Genomic DNA, 26,251 nt, shown 5'->3' on the forward strand with positions numbered 1-26,251 from the left:
AACTGAAATAGAAAATGTTGTACATAATATTTGTTCCTTATTTAAAATGGAAACTCAGGAAAGTCCACAAACTCACTCCTTAATTAAGGCCTGGGGTATCGTTCAGCCGACAAGGAAAAGCATCAACTTCACGGAAAACCCTACTTCCAAAGGAATAGCATTTTGTTCTCCAAACTCAGGAAGAATCCCCACTAATGGAAGTGTGCACACACTCGTATCACTCTATTTGGCTTCAGAGAGCTCTTATCTTTGTCCTTTATAAAAGCCTGGTTTTCAAAACTGGACGTGTGGCATACGTTCTATAGACTTTTAGCCAGTATAAAGGAGTAAAACCAAAAGAAAAACATGAACAAGACTGTGTGGCGTTTTGGTTGAATTTGTATTGATAGTAAGGGAAAAGAAAAATAGCATTAGATCTGTATATAAAAATATCCAGATACAAATGAAAGCAAAACTCACGAGTCAATTATTGTCAGGACTGAGAAAATTAGGGAGAATTAGAAATTTTTAGTAGTGTGCTCCACACAATATAAATAAAATATCCACAAGACAGAATCATCACCAGTTAAAGGAAAAAACAAGAACTGGGACAAGAAAATCTAACTTATCTTCTGAAAAAAAATTGTATACATCCCCCAAATTGTGGTACTGTTATCAAAATGTGGAGAAGTATGGACATATATTGCTAGATATAAGTCAAGCTTCAAGTTAGATTCATGGGTATTGTTAGTAAAATATACAAAAAGCATGAATAAATAAAATTATGATGCAATTTCCTGAAGCATAGGTACTGGAATGGAGAAAAGTTATGAATACCCAGGTTAAACTTTTATTTGTGCTTCCCTACCAACCAAGGTCAAATTTTTCCAGACCTGATGTAAAAATCTGTATCTTGGGAAGGAAAATTTATTTGCACAAAGTAAGTCCTAAATAAGAAAGAAATCTTTTATTTATAAATAAATATATTGAGTTTGAATTATTCAAATTTTGAATGTTATTTATGGCATAAGCAATATGTGTGGGACAATTAAAGTTGTCGGAGCTGGTAACATTTTGCTGGTCCAGATAAATGGAGCTCTGTGAGGGAGGTAGGAAGAACAAAACTACACACACACACACACACACACACACACACACCACAATTATACAATTATTGAAGGACTCGGTTATAATTGTTGAGATATATGCTGTTATGCAGAAATTAACCAGAGCTTGGTTTATAAATTTGCTATATCCATGAAGTAAAATCACCCAAGAAATGGTGGCATGATGTGAAACACTCTCAAGTGTATGACATAAATATCAATGTGTACTTTATACGTATTCATCTTTTCGTATATATAGAAATAGGTCTAGACAGATAGATACAGCTATTTTCTAGGACTGATGCAGAAGTCTTGTTGTGCTTTATGAAATGAAGAGAAGATGAACTATTTCTACACCAAATAGGACCAGTTTTATCCTGTCATATACACGAATTAAAAATATGTAGGTAAGAGACCATGCAGCCTTTTAAATGAGCAGCAACACGACTGTGGCTGAAAACACAGAGTGGCGTTGATGGACAGTTAGTGGAGGTTACCTGTAAATAACACAGTCTTGGATTAAAAAGTCAGTTTTCATGACTTGCAAAAATGGCACAGGAGGGCTCAAAGGAAATACAACACTCTTCACCACCACATCGAGCTAGAGCCCTTGAAAGGTCACTCACCTCAGGCTCAGTGACGATTCCCTTTCACAACACCACTCGCGACTCTCAAGGCTGGTGGAGTGCCCTGGAAGTGGCCTGGACTGCCGTTAAACCAAGAGTTGAGGAGCAGCACAATGAAGCAGCTCCGGTCACCAACGGCCACTCAGGCTACCCCTGTGCTGCCAGCCACGGCCGGTGTGTATGAAGGGACCACGGACCAGCTGTGCCCTGCGGGGAGGTGGGCCCCACGCCCCCTGCACTGTGATCCAAGAGGCCTTTGCCACTACATTGCCGTCTCTATCGGGGAAATGGTTTTGTCCATTGTGATAAGAGACATGGCAGCAAACACGCAGAGTTTGGAAACACGGGAGGAAGGAAGTGGGGAGGTGAAATCGCAAGGGTGTGCTTGTCAGCAGAGGGCTTCCAGCAAGCTGTTGGCCTCTCTTCCCAGCCCAGCCAGCTCTGCTTGCACGGGGCATTTGCATGCAAAGGTTAAAATATCTGCAGTAAAAGGAAATCTAATCTTTCTCTGTTTTGTTCTTTTCTTTATAGTCAAATACTGCCATTTCCCTAACAAAATTGTTTCTAGAACAGAAAGTATAACTACAAAAGAAAATACTGACAGGTTAGACTATACAACAAAAATTAACTCCCGTTCACCATAAGCGTCTTCTTAACACTGGAAGAAAGGCCAACAGAATGTGAGAAGAGATTTTAAGCAACCTATTTGAAAAATATCACCCCAAAAGGGAGTTTTTACAATTTCCAATCAGAAATCTTAGTGCAATGTCTGGGGCTGGGGGAAGCGTGGAGAGCAGCCCTCTCTCTGCCGTCTGTCTGTCTGCAGCCTCACCGTGCTGAAATGATTGTCCAGTCACCAAATGCTTGTGAAGTAAATAAATTCATAAAGCATTCACATCTCATTCTCAGCTTCTTCTTTTCCATGCTATCTCTTAATTTACTCATTAGCTATTAACCACTACCCAATCTTGCTCCACATGAAACGTAACAACAATGGCTTAAAGAATTCACTGGAAGACATTTGCCTTCAGTACGTCTTAAATGGAAACATTTCATTTACCACCACAGGTCGAGGGCATTGAAGCCTCCTGTGCTGGAAGCTCTTGTGCCAGGATCCATTGCCTCACTCACCTTGGTGAACACTTGCTGACCCCGCCTTCCCGTGGCCCCGGCCACACATTGGTGTGCAAGGACACGGCTGCAGATTAAAGCCCTGGAGGGGAAGAACTCTAGCGTTTTAAACACATTTAAATTATATGTGTATATAGGTGTAGATATTTTAAAGGAAGGGGAATGAAGTTGCCCTTGTCCCGCAGTCATTCCAGAAACTTGCAGGGTTTCTCGTGTCTTTAGAACCATTTGTCTTCGGGAGGAAGTTGGAATGGCTTGGGCTCAGGGCAGCTCCGCGGGCCGTGAGGGGAGAGATTTTGGAGGACATATTCACAAATGGTCAAGATGAGGCCAGGAGAGTGCACTGGAAACACCGTGCTCTCCCTCAGAAGAAGAGTGTGGCGGAGACATCCCTGTGTGACACTGCTTGGGTGGCATGGGGAATGACCTCAGTGCCCACGAGCGCCGTGCCTGAGGAAAGGTGGGGTGGATAGCACACGAGTGTGCCCCTAGACTCACTAAACACCCCCTGCCAGAGACGAAACAAATTCTGAATCCAGTCAGTCAGTGAAAGTGCTCTGTCACTTTAATGTTCCCTTGTGGATTTTATCAGCGGTTGTAAGTTGACCCTACCGAAATACAGTACCAGAAGGGAAGTCTCCCTTCTCACCTCCCACAGAATCTGGGGGAGGGGCAGTGTTTTCCATGCCAGAACCCTTATTTAATATTGATTAGCCACTGTCACTTCTCAGAGAATATAGATGTTGAAGCCATAACGCATGAAAAGAAGGATAATTGCGCAGCATTATTTTGTAGTTGAATGAAATAACGCCCTTTCCAAATCAGCAATGTGCTTCTGGTTTATTATACATTTTTTTTATTGATCCCATTAATATGAAAGTGGCAAAATACTGATTTTAAGCAAAAACGGACTAGACTTTAAGTGGTATAATAATGTGTTTTAGAAGCTGACCTTTTACACTGCATGGGTGTGATTTATTCGTACCTCCTTCCATAAAGAAACGATCTCAAAGCCTCTGACAGACACTTGCAGGGGACTGTTGCTCCATCCACATTTGTGACAGATCTCAAAAGCCCATGGGAAGGAAAAACACATCCCCAAGGATGTGGCTCTGGGTATAAATTTAGCCATTATTGATCTCATTATCCAGTCGAAATAACTGAACCTTCAAGTGAGGGTAAGTGGAAGAAAAATGGTCTGATTATTTCACTTTGAATTTTAAACGACACGCTGTCAAGTTTAAACTTAGATAGCTAAAAATAAAATAATGGAAAAAGGTGTTGTCAGCGAACTCCGTAAAAATAGAAATGTGTTCATTACTTCAAAAATAATGAAAATATATTTTAGTAAAGAAGAAATCAACACGCCATTTCCTAGCACTGTTTTGGAAACAAATTATGGTATGATAATGTAAGAAGATCAGATGGAAAATGCAGAAAACAAAAATTAGACTTCTAAAATAATACAGAGGGAAGCACAATGGAACCTGGGAAATAACCTTGGGGGGGTCTCACATTTTATTATTAATTGCACAAAAGTTTTTGAAAGCTCTTTTTCATTATAGTTTTCATTGAAAATAATAAAGTCTGTGAGCCTGAGGAATATATTGGCATGCACTGTGCATTTATGCAATGTCTATGTATGTGGCATGTGTTTCAATGAAGTGGGGCATAAAATGAAAACAATGCAGTGCTCTGTACGTTTTGTAACAATAAATTAAAAAAAACCCTGAATGATGTAATACGCAGAATCTCACACGATTTAATTAGCCATGGCATATTATAAACATCATTTGACACGTCTATTAAGACTCTAAGGGAAGTTATTGCTAATATTATTCTCATTGGAATGTGTGCTTTTTTATTTTAAAAGAATGATTGCAAAGGAGAATTCTGAACAATTTGCTGTGAGGATGAAAAGGATGTGCCACGTAGCATGTGGCGTTAGAAAGCCCCAGGGCAGTCATTTCCTCACCTGACAACCCACAGCCCCCACGTCAGCCCTCATGCAGCTGCGGTGAGAGGTGATTCATCCAAAAGGAAATGGCAAATTAAAAAAAAATTGGAATTCCCTCATTGCAAGTTTTCTAGAACAAGCCTATTATTTTTATATAAAACTCACATATCTGTGAAGCACAGGATGAGACTATCACACTTCAGAGTAAATGCAGGGCTGGGAGTGTGGCCTAGTGGTAGAGTGCTTGCCTAGCACGCACAAAGACTCAGGTTCGATTCCTCTGAACCACATATGTACACGTGGTGCTGGAAGTGGTGCTGAGGCTCACGTGGTAGAATCCAGGTAAGAAAGGTGGGGATGGAGAGGCCACATGGAGGCCGCTGAGAGGGGACCCAGCAGGCCTTTCCTAGACGGGAACTGCGTGTGTAAGCTCAGGGCACACCGCGCAGAGGGTGAACTGGCGTTGGTAGACAGGCCTGTATCTGTGGCCTACAGCAGCCTGGGGGGGGGCGGTGGGTGTCCAGGTGCCTGGCTCTCCTCACCGCCCACAACCACCTTCCATGGCCGTCGGCTTGACATGCTTTCTGTAAACCTTAGAGACCCGCATCCACGTCCTCCCCCTGCTTCCACCGCTAGCCTCGTCCCCCCTGTCCTGTCCTGGAGCACCAGCCACCACGCGAGAGCCGCCCTGCCCTCGCCTGTGCTAACTCGGGGAGCAGCTCTCGTGCAATCAATCACACAGGGCAATGTTCTTCAGGAAAGTTCTTCCCTTTATCCTCTCTCTCCTCAAACTGACAGGAACAGCAGGAGCAAGACGCAGCTTGGGGGTAGCTTCAGTGTCAAGGCTGGGAGACGGTCAATCAATTCATAATGAGAAAGCTCTGGCCTTTCCCCCCACCTCTCACCCTTAACTTCCAGGTCTCACTGAGCGCAGGCTAAGGACACGAACTTGTCACAGGAGGGGCCGCTGGACGGCCGCTCAAGGACAGCCACTCTCTTTTCTCCAGTCCCAGCTGCTGCCTTGGTCCCAGCGGTGGTTTGGCCTCACATGAGAACCAATGCGCTTTCACCACTGTGAACACACAGAAAGGCCTTGCTGTGCTGGTGAGGGCTGACTGGATGGGACGGCAGCTCACCCCGGGTGGCCAGCAGGCTTTCCGGGTATGATTTTGTGTGGTTCAGGCCACAGGAAACCCTAAGGGAGCTCAGGGAGGGCGTGGCTCAGATGGAAAAGAATCTCCTGTTTTAAGGGACCTTGTTTTGATTGACTCCATCCAAAACCCAATTTATAACCGGAATGTTCCTCTGAGAACTAACTTGTGTTTCCAAATTAACTAAACATTTGATGAAGATGAATTCGTAGTAAAGCTAGAGAAGAACCAATTTTTGAAAATCTTCATAGGTGACATCCTTTAAATATTGTCGATATATCCCCAATACTATCCACTGAGAAGAGTGGCTCTGAGTGGAGAAATAGACCCCCGTGTGCGTGTGTGTACGTGCGTGTGTGTGTGTGTGTGTGTGTGCGTGTGTGTGTGTGCATATTTACATGTTTGAAACCTTCTGGGTTTTTTTTCCAAGTTTGTTTTCCAAGTTTATTTTTAAAAAAAAACAAGAGCTTTTTAGTAAATAGACACATTTCTCAAAAGATTACAGTGCCAAACCTAGTAACCAACCATGTTTTTCTGCTACTGTTTGAATCGTCATCATTTATGTCCATACCTACATTGTAAGTCAATGAACGGTGAGCTCTGCAAATGCTGAGCACAGCAAGATTGTCTGACCCTAAGCCAAGCACACACAATTATGTTCATCAGCTACCTGAGCCAGCTGGAATTCGCATTTCTCCAAAATGTACATTTTGTTAAAAAAAAAATCCACCCTCTTTCCTGACTCCAATTTCCAATTTACCCCTTGTACCTTTACCTCTTCCAATCCTCACCTCCCAGCAGAAGACCTGTTTCTCGAGCGCTGGGGCCATCGCTGGGACCATGCTTTCTTGAGGGCTCAGCCTTCACACAGGAGCCGTGGATTCCTCCCGCAGGACTCCCAGATGCCAAGGCCATCTGGACAGTGCTCCTGAACTAACGGGCATACCCTCGCCCACAACAGCTACGTGTTTTAGAATCTGCTCCTTACCAGCGTCCTGAGGATTCCCAGTTTGGCACGTGGAAAGGACCCAGGATCCCACATCCTCCTGCAGGGATGGGGAGGGAAGGGCTTCTCCCTGGCTCTGTCACCTGCCCCACCCAGGTCTTTCCCTGCAGCCTTCCTGGAAGGTAACCTGTCTAAGGTATGACAGGCTGGCCAGGTGACTCCACTCTAGAGCACGCCTTCTCATCTTTCAGCCCGGGAGTGGTCTCTGGAGAAGAGAGGGGATGGTTCTCTAAGAAGGCCTGGCTCTCCTTTCACAGATCCGGTTCTGAGGGGAGAGCAAAGTCCACCCCCTGGCCGGGCCCTGGCCACCCAAAGCACCTTTCCGTCCTGGCGGAAAGCTGTGCCCGCGGCTGCTCAGCCGCCTCTCCCTTCAGTGATGGAGTTCTTGGTTTCAGCTTTCCTATTCTCCACTTTACCTTTGGCCTTTCTGGTTCCCCTTTTAAGCAGAGGGAATCTGGAGCCATTTCCCAGTGTAATTAGAGCAATCTGCATATAAAAGGCGCTGAGTGCTACCCCCGGGTGAAATGGGAAAGCAAATACTTTCAAAGAAGAAAATGAGAAAGTGATCCCCACAGCTGAAATTCACTGAAGTTAATTCTTGGTACACCTGATGAGAACACGTTTATTATTATTATTATTATTATTATTATTATTATTATTATTAACCAATAGATGTATCCAGAAACTGGTGAGATATCGTTGAGAGAGAGGAATAAAGAGCTGACAATTGAAGAGGAAAGCAAAGAAACAGTCAACGTACATTTCACATCGTGTTGGGGAAAAGAGCTACATCACACCAGAAATAAACTCTGGTCTTGGTATTACTGTAACAAAGGGGTTCTGCCCTCGGTATCCTACTGTGATTGACTGTTGCGGAATGATGAAGTTTCCTGGAGTCAGCTCAGAGTCCCGGCTAAGGTCTCTTTAGTGGCATTGTTGGTTGGGGCACCGTCTTCTGTGGATCTTGGCTCTGGGGCTCCACTTCTGAGCTCACTCCTGGGGTGGGGTCGGGCTTTCCGTGCCTTTCCAGACGGCCTCTCCACACAGCTGCTTCCACAGTGTCTCTGCAAGCACCACAAGGGGAGGGAGATGAGATGAGCAGGCCAGACACTCCTGAAACCAGAGACCACCTTCCAGTCCCACCTCCTGTCCCCCCCCCCCCATTCCCTGTCTGGCTGCTACTGCAATGTCTGTAGTGTGTGTGTGTGTGTGTGTGTGTGTGTGTGTGTGTGTGTGTGTGTGTGTGTGTCTGTGCCTGTGTGTGTGTGTGTTCTGACTGTCTGCTTGTTTGTGTGACACAGTCATTTAATTTCTTTTTTGTTGTTGTTGGTCCATGGAGCTTGAACACAGGGTCTGAGCACTGTCCCTGAGCTCTCTTGCCCAAAGCTAGCACTCTATCCCTTGGAGCCACTATTTACATTTTGGGGGGTCCTTATTCATCTCACAAAAGACCATTAAAAATGCAAGTTCTGTAAACAATTTTAAACTAAAAGTAATACCACCACAGGGAATCTTTTAACAGGTGGCTCTCCGAATTATACTCGTTAGTTTTAAAAAGCTTCACGAATTTGAGATGATGAGAAAAAGTTACTTCAATCTGTAAATTAACAGGGCTTATTTTTTAGGTTGAAATTTTCTTTCATGAAAAATTAGCATTTGAAGAGCACATACACAAACTTCTGCAGTTCACAAAGTACTTAACACACAAGTTCTGAAACATATGGATATCTAGTCCAAAACAGTGGACATGTCAGGATGTGCCAATTCTTAATTACCAGCTCATTAACACCCAGGTGTCATTTCTGGTGGCAAAGGCAATACTCAAATGGCCTAGTTTCTCTCATGCACAGTATAATTAAATTGACCTAGAATGCCAAAGCTTGCTAGTTGTCTGCTACTATTTAGATACAATTTTGGGCACCACTTCAAGTAGAATAAGGTAGTGCATAACCAATACAGTGAAAAGAAAAAGATGTGTTGCAAAATTATATTTTTATAAGTAATTATCATCTTTGAGATGGTTGTGTAAAGAATCACAGAATAGTCCATAAAAATGACCATATACTTTACATACTGGATTGCAACATTATTGACCGAAACTGCCATTTGGTTTCAAGATAAAGATGAAGTTTCATAACAAAAGTGAGAAATAAATGAGTGTAATAATTCCATTTGGAGACCCTTGAATTAATGTATTTTCCAATTTTATTTACTGATATGTGATGAAAGAAATAAGCTTATGTTATTTTTAGAGTTTCCTACTTAATTGTCAAACATATTATTTTTATAAATTTAAAATCTTTGCCTTTAAATTTTCATGTTTAACTCTCAAATTATTCATTACTTCTCAGGAAAACCCTAGCAAGGTTCTTTAATGTTAATGAGAATCACACGTGCAGATGCTCAGCAGTGTGTGGCTGGGTCCTGTTTTACCCCCAGGCATTTGGGCATCTGGTCCAAAGTTCCTTTCCAGTTCTCTGCATAAAGGTGTGGTAAGTTCATGTACAGATGTGCCATCAGGCAGGCATGGCTCAGGGCAGTTGGAGGCCGGACGGCCTCTGGGCCTCTGCTGCCCCAACCTCCACTCGTGTTCTGCCTCAGTCTCCCAAGGGGGTGGCAATGTCACACCAGGCTGAGCACAGCGTGGTGGCTGTGATGAAGCATTCAGTGCCAGCCCCTCCACAACTGTGGGGGAGCCACAGAGTCCTTCTTGGGGAGACCTGGGCGGGGGTTGCATCTGGGCTGCTCCAGACCACAACAGGGTGCCCCCTCCCTCCCCACAGGGCCCCCATTGTGTGGGGAGGAGAGAGGGGAGTCCATGCCCACAGAAGGGCCATGGGCCCCTCCACAGCCCTCAGGCCTCCCAGACCCCCTGTGCCAGCGGTGGTCAGGACATGAGCTGGAAGCCATGAGATGTGAAATGCTTAGGGGCTCAGATCTTGAGGTGAAAATTGAACAAAAGATGGTATGTAAACAGTTTTGAAGAAGCGCCCAGTAGGCTGAGCTCCCCTTCCCACCCGACCCCGTCCACCCCACATTGCATGACACCTGGACACCAGCGGTGGAAGCGCAGTGTCAGCCCGTCTGAGCCCTGCCCATGGCTCCTTTTCCAGGGGGTACTTTCGAGGTAGGGTCTTGTCGTATGCCCAGCTTGTCGTATGCTCTGTGCCCTTCCCAGTGTCCCCCCACCCTGGTTTGGGAGAATGGCAGGCATGTGCCACTGTGCACTGAATCAGAGTGCCCCCTCCCACACTGGCCGAGGGGTGGGATCAGGTCTGACCCTCGTGCTTTTAGTCTGGGGTGGCCTTTGTCTCCCAGTTTCCACCTGCAGAGCTGCTTCACAGGCCTGACCCCATCTGGTATCTGCAAAGCTATGGTGGCAGAGGCCCCAGCTCCACCAATCCCTCATCTGAGACTTTCTGCACAGCAGCAGGGGTCGTGAGAGCTTTCCCAACAGGTACAGGAGGAAGGGGAAAGGTAAGATCTGAAGGAAGCCAAGTCTCATGACTTGCCCTCTCCTCTTGGCTGCCCTCCAACCCCCCTGCTGCACGTGGAGTGGTGAGTTCTGGGTTTCTGAAGCCAGAGGCTGTCCACCTGTCTGTAGCACCCCTGGGGCACCGTTCACCTGTCCTTGTGGTTCTGGCTGGCCTCCTCTGGAAACAGCTCTGACTCTCTTGCACCTCACATGGAGCAGCTGTCCACTGTCCCTGCTGGACCTGAGGCCCAGGGCCACCTGTCCTGCAGTCTGGCCCTCAGCCTCGAGGAGGAATCCACGGCCTGCGAGCTGTCCGCGCCTCTCACTGCCCGGGTGCTTCCCGGGCTGTCTGCTTTATCCTGTTTGTTTTGCTCTGGTTCTAAACCAGCTCCTTACATGGGACAGGCATGCAGAGAGCCGGGATTACACAACCAGAGTCTTAGAAAGCTCATGAAATAAAGACATCTTCCTGGCTCCCACACACTGTCTCCTAGATTAATTAGCCTGCCATTCGGTGAGCAGCAGAGTACAAGTCATGCCACAATTTGAGGTCTCTGGGAGCCCCACAGAGCTCTCCTCAGAGAGGTGGACTGCACAGGTAGAAACAATGGTGGGCACCTGAGGAGACCTTCCCCACCCGTGAGACTGCAGGAAGAACCAGATGTTATCCACATCTGTCCATCCATCCATCCATCCATCCATCCATCCATCTACCTATCATCTATCTATCTATTATCCATCTATAATCGATCCTTTATCTATCTATCTAGAATAAACCCTCTACCTACCTTATTTTGGTTTACTTTTTTGAGTAACTTATTTGAAACATGTTCAGCTGAGTTACTTGGCCTCACGAGGTGTTCAGGGGATGCCTTTTTAAAGTCAGTTTATTTCTGATCAAGAACAGTTATTAAATACAATGTCTCTGGGAGATGCATTCATGGTCTGAGTCTACTTTTGCCTGTTTTGTTTCTTTTCTAGTGACAGTCCTGGGGGTTGAAGTCAGAGCCTAGGTTCTGTCCTGCACTCAAACACGGGGATACATCTGTTTTTTTTTTCTCTTTTCTCTTCTTTTTCTTCTTTCTTTCTCTCTTTCTCTCTTTCTCTCTCTCTTTCTTTCTTTCTTTCTTTCTTTCTTTCTTTCTTTGTCAATAATTGGAGATAAGAATCATGGAATTTCCCTCCTGAGCTGACTTCAAATAGGGATCCTCAGATCTCAGCCTCCGGAGTAGTTAGGATTCAGGCCTGAGCCACCCGTGCCTGGCTTCTACTTTTCCTGGTTGCTGTCAACATGACATGTTACCAGGAATAAACAAAGTACATTCACATATTTCACTTTCATGTAAACGTACAGGACATTCACCCTCTCCAGAGATGATCAAGATAAGCTGAATGCTATTTATATTATCAACGAGACTCTGCCTTACAGATGAACCCAGGACATGGGAAGAAAGCACACAGTGAGGACTTATGTGAGGAACCCCCTTGAAAGGTTTAATATGTAGTTTACTGCAAGGATTGCAAGATAAAACAGGACACAAACTGGAAAGCTAGCATGGTCTGGTTGAGAACTGAGAGTGAAGAAAAAATAAGAGTGAAGTTTGAAGTTTTCCACAAGATAGCCAACGTCTTCTAGATGTGTAAAGTCAGATCTTCAAGACCTGCTTGGCAGGTAAATAATGTTATTAGGAGAAGCTCACTTTAAAAAAAGAAAGAGATTGCTAAAAGAAAATAAGATTGCTAGGACTCAGAACCAAGCCTGAAGTCTGGGGATGTTTCTGCATGGGCATACATGTGTATCTCTATGTGCATCAGTGTGCATTTGTGCATGTCTGTCACCACTGCGGTTTGAACTCAGGCCCTGATGTCCACCACGCTGATGTAAAACCACTTAAACCATGCCCTTTTTTGCTGTGTATTTTGAAGATGGATTGCAATAAACTTTCCTTTGCATCCTGATCTCAAACCACAAATCCATATGTCCACCTTACGAGCAGCGATAATCACCTATGTGAGGCGCTGAACAGGTTTTCTACTTTGTTCAATATCTTCCCTAAAACTATGTGCTCAAACACAATTTGAGTTCAAATGAAGAGGAAAGAAAAGTATTTAAAATTGTTATTTTTTATTAGTATATCTTCGCCATATATGTTTTCATGTGTGTGTCACAATAAATCAGAGAGGAACTGACTTACTCTTTATCTTAGTCAAACCTAATTTTGATCAGATTAAGAATAAAAAGAAAAAGCTTTAAAAATATTTATAACCTACATATTGGCTGTTTTTAGATATTGCCAAGGAGACATAATTAATGAAAAGCGATAACTTGAGATAAAATTTAAACAATAATAAACATCAAATATCACACAAAGAGAAAGGAAAAAAAACACAGGACAAATTCTGCCGCTTGGTACTAGTACAAAAACACCTACAATGATGTGGAATTATTTACACATTGTGCAGTCCAGGCCCTAGCTGATCCCCCAGTGGAGCTGAAATGAGAATGATGGCAGAAAGCCTTGCTACATGGACGCTCTTCTTGTTTCCTTCTGCGTTTCTCGTGATCCACCCAGATGAAGACGTATGAAGTCTCTCTCTCTCTCCATCCCCAGCCGAAGCCCACTAATGCGGGAGGGATCCCCCCCTTGGAAAGCCTCCCCACCTCCTCTTCCCCTCCAGTTTAATCAGTCTAGTCTAAGCAAACCCTGCCAGGCTGTCTCCTACGGGCAGTGCAGCTGAGGATAGGCCTGAACTCAACCTCTCTCCCTCTCTTCTCCTTTCTCCCTCTCTCCCTCTCTCTTTCTCTCTCTCATTTTTCTACTCAGTGCTAATAATGTTTATTTACCGGCAACATTTACTTGCATCTTCTAATTATCTGTATCTTATCCTGGGGTAGACTCTTCTACAGAAGTGTTAACAGTGTTTCTCACATGGAAATACTGTATTAAAATAAAACCCTGCGATGCTGTCTGCAGGTGAAGGTGACCTGATGTGGCTTGTCACTGACTGAGCTGATGGACTGAGCTGACCTGCCATCTCTGCTGGGTGACCCAGCCCCATGATGGCCCCGTGGATGAGCAGGGCCCCAGGGGCTAAGCCAGTGTCACCTGCGGCGCCCCTATGGTTCCTAAGATGATGAGTCCACGGCCTCAGTGCAAGCTTGGCAGACAGGAGCAGAGTGGGGTTCAGAGGCTCCTCTTCAGTGCTAGGGATGCAACCTGCATTCTACCACTGAGCCATGCCACGCCACGCCACGCCACCAGGACAGGCAGTGGCGAGGTGACACATCTAACCATGGGACTAAGGGAGCATCCGTGAATTATCAGTGTTACCCTGTAGAAAATTTTAATATCATACTTAAAAATAAATATTTCCACTTCCAATTCTTATACACCAACTTCAAACAATGGGCATTGAATTTCCTTTCCTTTCTCCATATTTGAATGCACATTAATGTAGTTCTACCTGTCTCGACGACGAGCACTCCTCACTGAGCTGGGAGGGAAAGGTGAGTGTGTCTCTGTGGTCGATGCGGGCCGGCTAGAAGGAAGGGGAGATTTCCCAGGTGCTCAGGAGAAACAACACCCATCTCCTTGTTCTGAAGACCAGAGCCAGCTTGTGCTCATGAAATGGGGCTGTTTTCGACCTGGGCATGGAGACTCTCGCAGGACATGGAACACAGGGGTTAATCTACGCGCTGAGTTCGTCTCTTCGCATGTTCCTTCATGTGCTACCCAATCTCTCTCTCACACATACATACACACACACATAAACACACACACACACACACACACAATCAATTTTGAGAGAAGTGCATTCCCAGAGAACTCTGAAGTAGTCCTTCGCCAAGGAGAACACAGCCAAGACACCTCACACTCTGCCTCTGTAAGAAGGTGCAGGTTTAGACGTCCAGTTACCAACGACAGTGCTCGTGCTTTCTTTCTTTCATGGTCCAGAGAAGCGCTATGCACAATGGCGGAGGCAGGGTGGGGTCTGTGAGGGATGGCCCTGTGACTCTCCCTTGTTCTCAGAGGACCAGACAGAAAGAAAACCAAGCAGACGCCGGAGTGCTTCTTCCACAAGTCACTAAATCACCCCAGGAGAGCCCTCATGAAATCACCAGTTCTAAACACAAACACTCATTTGGCTGCCGATGCTTATAAACTACCATACTTGTAACTGAAAATCTTAAGGCCTAATTTAAATTTAAATTCTAAAACAGAACTTTTAATTCATAAGCAAAGGACATTGCAAGACTATTTTAAGCACCTCTAGGGAAGAGGTTTGGCCAAGCCAAGGGCCTGACATACAGTGATGGACCATTGTACAATCCAGCTCCATTGAACAGATTCTGAATACAGCCCAAATTAATTTCCCAAATGAATGGAAGAGAAATAAAAATGATTGTATGCAAAAATTTGATTCTTTCAAATGTGCTCTATTTCCAACAAATATTTGTGTCGCAATATTTTAAAAGGACACTGGAATCAAGAAAGGCAGTTTGATTGCCCCTGTGCAAGCATGCATATTTATTTTTCCACAATAAGAATGCAGGGGGACTTTAGAATTGCAAGAGGGAACTGCAGGAGATTCCGGAGCTCAGCGAGGTGTGAATTTTGTTTTCTAGACTCCGTTTCCCAGGTAAATGGAGAGACAGAGGTGAGAAAGCTCGGAGAGCTGGTGAGAGCGTAAGAAAAGCAAAGCCACTCATCTTGATGGTGGACAACAACGATGCTCCATAAGAGAAATGCTGCCTATGGTCATCTGACATTGTGAGCTAAGGGTCCACTGCACTGTAGACTCTGCAGAGTCACCAATCAAGTACAGAGGCAAGGCGATGGGACATCTTAGCAGTAGGTACCACCCACAGGGGAGTGCTGCACTCTCTGTTCACCTGCTTCTCAGGAAAAAAAAATCCTACAACTCCAACGCTTATCTATATTTTATGAAGGTAAAGATTAAGACTCATAGGTGGGGCAACATCTTCAAACATGTCCCCTGACTGTCCCCAGCAGTAACGAATCCTGACTGTGAAGCCTCACTCACACGGGACACTGCTCTGCGTTGACCAGAGATGCACAGAAAGAAACATTTCACCCTGGGCCTACTTCACACAGGGACCGACCGACATTCACCCCGCGTCCCCTGCTCTGCCACCTGCTTCTCTGTATTGCATTCACTTGCTTTTTGTGCTTCCCATCTGTAGACACTAAACGGATCTTGTGATCTGCTGATGGATTTTGACTACAAGTTTTTCAGCGTTTCATTTCTTGGTCATTTGGTTATTTAGTGTTTTCCTTGAATATCTTTGGTTCCCCCCAAAAAAACCCAACATAAAATGGACTAGAATTTTCTTCCAGGCGGGCATTGCCACATCTTTCCACACTCTTCAAGGTGGCCAAGAGTTGAATCCGTACTCAGTCACATCTAAGTTTAGCTCTACAATCCAGTGTGAGGAGGAAATCATCTGAACCACATTGTCCCCAAAGGACGAAAGAGACACGAAGGCCTCCACAGAGGCGGGAGGGGCCGCCAGGGAAAACGGAGGCCATTCTGGGGACGACTACCCAACCCCACCACCAGTTCTCTTGATCCCATGTTGAATGCACAAAGCCACAGCAACACCTGGTCCTGGGCTCTGCCTTATATGTCTCTGCTAGTCCTTGAACCCACGGAAGCCAGGTCCAGAGACCACACAGGAGATGCGAGGTATCTCACTGTAATTCCTCAGGTGCCGCCAGACTCCAGCTCTCCAGGGTAAATTCAGAGGGTCATCCTTCAACTCATACTTTATCATTTAAGTAATACTCGGATGTTACTTCTCCTGCTTCTTTAAGTGTGCAAGGGCAAGGCTTCTAAACTTTCTAATACAGGCACTCCCGTCATCTTAAATGCCACCTCGCAGTGAATGTTCATGTAGTCCACATTACAAGTGAAAGCTAAAAAAAACCCCACAGCCCCAAGAAGAAGAAAAAGTACGAGCTTAAAAGATTCAGTGTGAAAATCATGAGAATCCTATGAAGTGGAATGACTTAAAAAATAATAAAAGCCTAAATTCAGCCTAAGTGGAGTGGATTTTTCTCATCTTGAACACATTGCTTTCAGAGACACTTGCTTCCAAACTGATGTCCCTTTGGCCTGATATGCTGAGACTTACTATCTTATTTATTTTATTCTTCGGGCCATATCTCTCACTGATTTTTATTCCAGTGCTTCCCTAGGTGTCAGTGGAAGACCCATACATGAAAAAAAATGGTGTAGCCTAGTTTTATTTATTTCCATATGTACACCAATATAAAATAATATATTACATTTACACTCATTTTACTAATGTATTATTATCACATTCACAGTAACAAACACTATAGTTAAAATTGCAACTCTTCTTTTATACTAATACCCTGTTTTCACTCACAGATGACCGTCTCAAAAACTGTGTTGAGAGCTGAAATTCCCTGTTCACTCTCAGGTCCAGATGTATGAATCTGAATTCTAGCATTCAGACATTTTTAAGTTGAGCCTCAAGTAAAAATTTAACATTTCTTGCTTCCTGAATGCAGTATTTCCACACAACTCAAATATGTCTGCAGAGTAAAATTTCAAACTAAGCATGTGACAAGTTTTCAAGAAATTGTTTTCTAATTTTACAAATACTTAAAAATAACAGTGATTAGAAATACATGCATGCACACTAAAAGTATTAGAATTTAAGTCTTATTATTGCCTGCAATACTCTGGCGGCACCCATCTAACAGAATTCCGACAGAATGCTATAATCTAAAACATAAGCCAAGTTTTCTTAAGAAAAGAATTCTCTATTGAATAGGCTCACAAATGACTTTGTAAGTATTTGATTGATGTAGCAGAGGGATATTCATTGAAGTACTAACAATATATAAAATAATTTTACTACTCCATGTGTAAAAAATATGGAATTTTATCATTTTCTGTTTTTCCTTGTTGAAAAGGAATTTGAAAAGGATACTAAATGTGAAGACTTTACCACTACAAAATTAGAACTGAAAAAGATAAAGAACCCAAGAAATTGTAATATGAAAAATATAAGATTTTTTTCAGAAAAAAAGGATCAAGTATACCAATGTTTTAACACACCCCCCTTCATTCCTTGGGTATTACTAGCACACACAGAAGTAGGAGGGAAGGAAAGCCTCAGGCGATGACAAAAAAGGTGCCACTGGCAGTGGAAACACCAGTGTATCTCGTCCTGCTTAACACAGCCATGATCAGCCTGAGCAAGGATATCCAAGGGCAACTCAACTCCAGCACAGAAGTGCTGGGAGGCGAGAGAGAGGGTCGCATCCAGGGCCCGCTGGGAAGGCCTGGGTCAGAACCGCAAGACGTCTCCTCTTACTAGGCGAGCTGCCATGGTCTGTGGGGGTGCATGTCTTAGGGCACGATTTTGATGTGAGGCCTGTGATTTAAAATTTTAACCCTCGCATGTGGTTCTTAATTTGCAATGTTAGATAAAGGCAGTGCATTTAACATCTCATGAAAATAAAACAGGCAGATTTCCTTCCCTTCTTCTAAGATTTGAGATGGTATGTTAACGCTAACTGACACCAATCTATGCTGAAAAAAAAAAAAACTGGGATGCAGTCTTTGATTTTAAAATGATTTCACGAAACTACGCTCACGGTTAAAATTTAAAATTGTCCATGTGGATGAAGTATTTCTAAAAATTGTCATTTGACATACCATCCCAAGCTTAAGACACTATTTCCACAGGAAAATTTTTTTGACTTTTACTGCTCTAAAACTAATGATGTTAAATAAGGAGTAATTGTCATCATTATTTTTTTCTGAAGTAATTTGTGAATAAAATGCTATGAATATTACCTTTCTTCTATGTGTATAAAATTATGGTAGATGAGATCTTACAATGGTCAGGTGAAATAGAAATCCTACACTACAGTTTCTTGAATGACAAACTACACTTTATTTGGAAAACTTCATGTTTGGCTGGTTGTGTGTTCTGTATTGTAGAAGCTCGCACTACAGAATATTTTAGTCAAATTTACATTGTATGTCTACTAAACCTGCTCATTTTTCCTGGATGAAATACTTAGCTTGTGATCTAATAACTTGATATTTTAAATATAAATAATTTTACCCCTCAAGTGGGGTAAAATGTTTGCTTTTGTAGAATGATGATACAATTTACAAACTAAAATGCAAATTACAGTAAGATCTTGCTATGATATATAAAAATAGATAACACCTATAGAATGCATAAAATCTTGGTTTAAGGAGACTACACACAATGGTATAAAGAGTTAAATAAAGAAGGTTTTTCTTTAACCAAGTAAATTAGCATGGACTATATATTTGAAGTGAGTATAACCTTATTTCTGAGGCATTAACAAAAACACAAGATGGGAATTTTTTACCACATGGTTGTAAAATGATGCACCAAAGATTTGAACTTGAGATATTAAAAAGAAAACCATTTTTCCTGCTTAAAAGTAATTAGAACAGTCTTTTCCAATGACAACATACATACACATTCTCTTAAAAATGCGCCACTGTTCAAAATATTAATGTCATAAAAGCTAAAAGCCGGAGACCACGTTACCACTACTCTGAGAGTGGTCAGTGCTCCCGCCAGCACTCCTGGACTTCTCCTCCATGGAGCACAGCGCTGCCAAGCCACCTGCCTGGTGTCACGTGGACACAGGTCCGCAGGTGACACGGTTTACCCAACTGGATGGCATCGAAATGTGTCAGCAGGCTGTCATTCTGAACACACATCTCACGTGACCGCTAAGAAAATCTCCTCCTGGATTACACGAAAAAATTAGGTGGGCAGCGTGTTCAATTGTGAATTCAACAACTCTCCCTAGCCCCAAGACCAGACACAGACGGAGACGAGACTCGAAGGCAGGGGAGAGCCTGTCCGCGACAGCGAGAGGCCGTGTCTGACCGGGCCGGCCAGCCCTGTGTTCTGCTCCATTATGGCACAGGGCTAGCTATTTCCCTCGCTTGTGTCTCACTACGCAAAGGGAAAAGAGAGGAAGATGGGCAAAAGTCAGGAGAGCGCATCTCACTGACCTTCATCTTGAGAGCAGTTGAAGAAGACACAAAACGTGCGCTTAACTCTTCAAGACGGACTCGGGAGAATTTTCTCATCGGTGAAGAGTGACGACTCGAAGCCGTGAAACTCGCACGGATAATACGAAAACCGCTGTGGGACGTGTGTCTGCCTCCAAATTCACTTGTCGTAAACCTGGAGGTTCTTTCCGTTTCATACTCATTCTCACCACGTCAATATTTATATTTATGCACCTCTATGTAGTCATAGAGAGTGATAAATAGCTTTTGTACTTATGTGTAGTGAAGAGTCACAAAACTAGGGGAAACTATGGAAAATAAAACTCTGTGTGAGTTATATGACTGAGGACTGAAAATAGTCATCTTCAATTACATATTTTACACCACGAAAATGTAGACACGTAGCTTTTCTTCTCTAACAACAAATACAGGTGAATTCATAGATTCTTTATAAAAAGCTTTAAGTGATGCTAAATTCAAAGCCATAGAAATAGAATGGGAATCATGTAGACTGGTAGGCAGTTCCATATTACACATTCAGTGTTCCCTCTGGTAACAATGAAAGCTATATCTTTGGCATTGAAAATTCAGTATGAGTTCTTGACAAAATTTTGTAGCTTAGAGCTCCATTTTCTTTTAAACAAGGAAAAACAGGGCTGAATAAGATTGGAAACTAGGAGGAAACTTTTCACAATGTCTTTTGTTTTTGTTTTTTTTTCCTTTGGGACCCTGAATTACCTTTACTTTAGTGTATGATGTGGACAGAATGAATCCATTTAAAAACCAACTTATTTGTAGCACATTTTAGGAAAATTATATAATATAATATAGATATATATTTGATATTTATTTAGAAGCTTTGAAATAGTACAGTAAACATTTTGCAACACGGTGTATAAACTACAGAATGTCTTTGATATTTTGCGGGTCTTTAGAATACAACATTTTTAATATATATATATATTTATATTTTTATATATAACCCACAGGTGAAAAGAACGCAACCACTATCTCTCTCGTAAAGTTGGAATAGTTTGGGGAACACTCGATCACACACAAAAAAAATAATATAAAAGTCAAGTTTAAAACAGTGATATTGCATTTCTAATGCACACATTTCCTTTATGACTGGCTTCTCATGGTGGATATAAACATCGGAAGGGCTCAGGGATGTCTGGAGAGACAAAGAGATCGCGGTGTAAACAGGCACACACTGATCGGAGGCAGTGGCTCGCCTCGACAGTTTCTACAGTTCTGCACGTTTCAACTCATTTCTCAGGCCTGCTGAGACCGAGTGGGTTCTAGAACCGGGCACGCCGTCGCCGTCGGGCTCTAACCTCAGTGACACACAGCTAAGTGGAGGGCCAAGATAATGGAGTTGAAAAGTTGATGCTTTTGTTGGTTGACTGTGCAAATCATGCAGCTTCGGGGAAGTTCTGTAGAATTGACTAGCATATCCTTTTCCGTGCTGTGAAAAAGAAAGAAAAAAAAATACTCTAAGAAAAAGTGGTTGACGTTGGGGAGTTCAGAACTGCACATAACCAAAGGAGAACCAGCGCCCCTGGGGTTCCGCCCGCGAAGCCAGGGCGCCACTCTTGGGGCTGCGGGCTCACTCTCCAGCCGCCCTGGCCTGTCCGCTGGCCTGCTTTCTCTAAAAGTTAGATCTCCACATCAGTTTTCGTGGGGAATGTGTGTTCTGCGGAGCCATGCGTGGAGCTTAAATTCCTTCCACATATCTACAGATCAATTCCTGGATCACTGTTTAGGCACAAAATTGGTTTTAAAAACTTAAGTGGTCCCTTCATTTCTAGGACAGGTCTTTAGAATAATCTAGGATCAACTTTGTAAGTACTTAATAAAATGTAAATTATGCATATGTGAAACTAACGTATTATAGCAAGCTATACCAGAAAGTATTTAGGTGGTTCCAATGCAGCTCAACTCATATTGCCTACATTTATCTAAATTCTATTGGTATAAGTTCAGCAAGAAATAATTCAGTAGAGCCGTCCAGCGAAATTGCAGAAGTTGAAGTTTCTACAATAAATGAAAACAAATAACTATGATGACGAAAGGAACTGATTGTCCCAGCTGGACACCTCAGTGGTGAAAAGAACTAGTATGCAGCATTTTTGGAAAAATATGTTTTTCTCCTGGGAAACCAAAAAATAAAGTAATTCTACAGACGCCACTGTTGTGTTCAAAATAAGCTGGAGGTGCCTTGCTGTAGGTCAACGTCGTTTCTAATTCATGAGCGACAACATCTTTCCACAAGAACGAGGGAATTGAGGGTTAAGCTGCCCTCGGCCCACACACCAAGACCCTGGATGGGGAGAATCACCCCTCAGGCAGCTATCTCTCCAAAACAGGCAGAAGCTGCTCAACCTGCCAAATGCTGACATTAGTAAAATACTTTATCTTGTTGGGTGGGGAAGTGCTTTGGGAAAAGACTCTTCATTTAGCTAGTTCATGTTGGCTTAAGTTCACATTTAAGAATAACTGTATTGTTGAAATGATTTTCAGGTATAAGAGCTCAGAAGTTTAGCATGCTCTGCATTAAAAATCGTAAATATACACCCAGGCTTCAGGGCCACGTTTCCATTCTTGTTTTTCTTTGAAAGTCCACCTATTTCACATGCTCTGAAGAACACAGTCACCCTTTCATAAATGGGTCTCTGCTTACCTGCCCGCTAATTATAAATTGACAACTGTGCACAGGAGAAATGCACAATGGAGGCTGGAGGCCAGAATGGTGGACACACACGGGTGAAGAATTGTCAAAACACAGATATAGGGCACGGTCACCAACGCGAGAGTCACGTCTGCTTCCCTAGGAAACGTGTCCACGTCAAGTCTGACTGGATGGGCAGGCACTCTTCAAGGCAGGGCCTGCCAGGGACACTCTGTTAGCCTGGCTGTGCTCTAGCAGCCCCGCAGAAGTGACCGTACAGAAGCCTGTGTGTGGCGGAAGGGGCAGAGCCCTCCATACCTAAGCTTCCCGCAGCATGACACCCGCTACCCAGGTTATAGAGGAGCACACTTGAAAAAGTACGCTTTGCGTTTTCTTCCCATCTCACAAAGTCATTTCCTTTCCTTCCTGTGCTCGAGCGCTGGCAGAGCTAATCAAACACAGGAAGAAAGAGATGGATTGGGGGTAGGGGGTGAGGGAAATGGGGACCAAGACATGAGAAAGGCTATCAATGTTTGTGAAGCAATGCACCTTCTATCTGGTGAATACAATGTAACCCTTCTATTAATTACAATTACAATAAAAATATATGGAAAAAAAAGAAAGAGATGGCTTTAGCTGGGAGTTTGGCCTAGTGGTAGAGTGCTTGCCTAGCATGCACCAACACCTGGGTTCGATTCCTCCATATCACATACAAAGAAAAAAGCCAGAAGTGGTGCTGAGGCTCAAGTGGTAGAGTACTAGCCTTGAGAAAGCCCAAGGACAGTGCTCAGGCCCTGAGTATGAGCTCCAGAACTGGCAAGAATAAATAAATAAATAAAATAAACAGATTGTTTTTATTCCTTTTCTAATTCTGTTTCTTCCCCGTGAACGCTAGATTTCAGAAAACTTTCCTGACTTCTGTAGTGTTGATGAAAACATATATTCGACTGAAGAGGTATTTTTTTTAAATCTACGTTCTTATAATACATGCATTAAATTGCATGTATTTTTTTATGTTGAAGAATCCTTTGGTTTTTCTAGTTTTCAAAGTGTGATACTAAACTGTGGCGAACAGTAAAGCATTTAAAGCAATTAAAATTTATATTCAACTATTTAAAGCTTAAGAAGGAAGACTGTTTGCACACTACAAACGAATTGCAGACACATGTTCAGGACTGATGCATTGCTTGTACCGGGCAAGTATCTGTTGAAAAATAATTATATAATATGTTAAAATGGCAATGAAATGTAATGCATTCACTGGAAATATATTCTTTGCACTGTGAAAAGGCATGAACCCTGGAAGGATCAGGTCTGCCTGTCATGAACCCTGGAAGGATCGGGTCTCCCTGTCATGGACCCTGGAAGGATCGGGTCTCCCTGTCATGGGAGGGAGGCTCAGCCTCCAGGGGTTTCATGGCAGCCTCCAGCAGACTCCCTGGCAGTGAAACACTTCCCCAGGAAGCCCGAGGTGCTGCTGGCTCCAACGTTCAGTGCTTAATGAGGCTCACAGCCAGAGACACCTTTTTTTTAATATGTAAAGGATCTGAGGCCCCTGCCCTGGCAGAAGTCAGGGGACCCTTCCCTCTGCTCTTGGTTCAAAGCATTTGATACACTTAAGGAAAGGGTAAGCCTCGGTTAGACATATGTCCCTCCTAATTACCAGGCCTTTCAACTGTCCCTCTTGCCCTTTGAAGATTCTGCTTGGATCCCCCTATCAGAACCGTCTAGTAGCATTAACCCATCAGAGAAGCTACTTTATGAGGTGAGGAGCCTAAAACATTTGAACACCTTTGCATTTAATTTTAAGAGATGTTGTGTATCATTTGCATGAATAACGATGGTTTTGCCTCACAAAAGCATTACAAGTGAGTTTGTAGAAAAAGACTTAATTACCTGCTAAAGCTTATTAGGGATTGTAAAGAGAAGAAAAGGAATCCATCTCACAATGTGCTCTTGCCTAGCTTTGCCATCCCACACTGGTGCTCGACTACTTGAGCCAAACCTTTGCTTCCAGCTTTGGGCTGGTTATTTGAAGATAAGAGCCTCGTGATCTATAACTTGGATGTAGCTTCAAACCATGCATCCGTCTCTCCAGCATCTAGGAGGACAGGTGTGAGCTGAGGCTCTTGGCCGCTAGGGCAGGGTTTAAACACAGTATACACCTGAGCTCTTACTCCTGCACGCAAAAGGCACGCTGTTCTTTCTTTCATCAAGTAATAATACATCTTCTTATGCCTTGATGACAGACTGTATTCATGGAACACAGGATGTGCCTGGTGGCCAAAGTGGTTTGTGATGTGCTTCAACACACCCCACCTTTCAGAAAGGGGACCCCCAATCCTCTAACACCTTCAGGTGTTGGGGTAGAGGGAAGTATTGGTCCTTGGTTACATCCACAAGTCCTAGTGGTGCTTGTCTAAGGAGTTTGCCATTCTTACTGATACCGCTGAAATATAATCCTCTGATGGCTTTTCAAAGAACACAAAATTAGTAAGAATAGGTTTGAACAAAAGAACTGCCCAGTCAGGCTGGAAGAAAACGAATCCTCTTGATGAGAAAAAGGGAGTCGTGCGGAGAATACTATTTTTCGTGGATATTTTTGTTCTACTGTGGCTTGCATCGGCTACGGCCCTGATGGTTCTGGAGAATTTTTTTTTTAAACTTTTTCATGACAGAGACTTGATGCCAATTTAGAAATGTGGATTAAAGGTGAAGCTGAGCGATCTTCGTAACCTTTCTGCCTGGGGCCATGGGCTCTGGAGATTTACTTGGTAATCTATGAAGCCCTCTCCACGCAAGCCTGGTGCGCGGGACAGAGCCCTGCATGAGCGCCAGCACAGCCTGGGAACTCGGTGCTCCTTGCTTTCTGAAGCAAACTGTGCTGCTATGAAAAGAATTTCAAAGCCTCAAGCACAGGGCCATCCCTGTGACTGCGCGTGTTTCACTCAGGAAGCCTCAAGGGCCTGGACAGGACTGGGTCTCGCTGGGCAGTGAGGCCCTGGCAGAGCTCGGCTCCTTCCAGAGGGCAGGACGGGGACTAGAAATCTCTCCTCCTGCGTGCGTGCGTGCGTGCGTGCGTGCGTGTGTGTGTGTGTGTGTGTGTGTGTGTGTGTGTAATAAAGTTATCTAATAAAAGGTCAAGTTCCTCCAGTATAACATAGGGTAGAGGTAGTCCAGTGACTCCATTCTATGTATATAAAAACATATGTCCAGTCATATTCTCTTAATGGAGAGTGGTAGTATTCTTGAGAGAACTCCTTTTGATTCGCATTATTTGAACTGATTTGAATGAGGTCTCAAAAATACACAGTCGTCTAGAGCCAAGAATTGTTTTTAAAATAAAGAAACTATGCAACTGATACACAAAAACAGTTCTTTAAGAAGAGAAGACATTATATTTATGTAGAATTCTATGTAGAATGTTGAAATCATATTTCAGAAACATGCGTTTTCAGGAGAGAGAGGAGAGAGGGAAGGGTGGGGGGCGAGGGAGAAAGTGTGAGAGGGGGAGAGAGCTAGAGAGGAGGTATGACCCAATTCCAGGCTGTTCCTCTCGCTTTTGTCTGACAAAATCCATTAACCTATTATCCTCTTGAAATCAAGACCAGAGACAGAGTTATTCTGGATGCGTTTGGATCACCTATTAGAAAATGTTTTGGCAAAGGGAAAACTTATTGAAATTTTTTCTGGATTTTTTAAATTAAAATTCTAATTTATTCAGAAATACATGAAGATATCACAATTTATATTTACAGCATCTTTGAGAATTCTTTTGACAATTCACTTGCTTATGCCTTACTTCAGAAATCTTGAAGAACAGTTTGATTGAAGCAGCTCAGATACCAGCATTTTGTCCATGTGTAACTCCAGCCAGGTACCATTCTGTTCTTTTAGGAAATAAATGGTTCCTCCTGAAAACTGAGGACCTGATGATATTTACTGGATTCTGACACTTCTACCTCAAGTAGATTCTTCAAGCACAGCATGTTAAAACATTACTGCTGTGGCTTCTCTTTGAGGTTAAAATTAAGTGTAAAATTTCAAAGAAGTATGAAAAATGCCTGCATGGGGAAGACA

At 43.3% G+C, this 26,251-nt stretch overlaps 1 protein-coding gene across 2 annotated transcripts in view; it reads right to left on the bottom strand.

Moving 5' to 3' along the window:
- Window positions 1-6,412: 6,412 nt before the first annotated feature.
- Window positions 6,413-26,251, bottom strand: part of Pcdh10 (protocadherin 10) — a 45,732-nt gene continuing 25,893 nt past the window's right edge. The window contains exon 5 of one of the 2 annotated variants that reach the window (XM_090356946.1): window positions 6,413-8,020. In XM_090356946.1, the coding sequence (XP_090213072.1) occupies window positions 7,947-8,020 (74 nt within the window). In that variant the 3' untranslated portion in view covers window positions 6,413-7,946. Of the gene's footprint in view, window positions 8,021-19,343; window positions 20,969-26,251 lie in introns of those variants that run through there. The other variant, XM_090356947.1, reaches the window with a different exon arrangement.

Source organism: Megascapheus bottae, chromosome 23 (assembly GCF_031878675.1).
Source record: "Megascapheus bottae isolate mThoBot1 chromosome 23, mThoBot2.hap1, whole genome shotgun sequence".
Classification (NCBI taxonomy): Eukaryota; Metazoa; Chordata; class Mammalia; order Rodentia; family Geomyidae; genus Megascapheus; species Megascapheus bottae.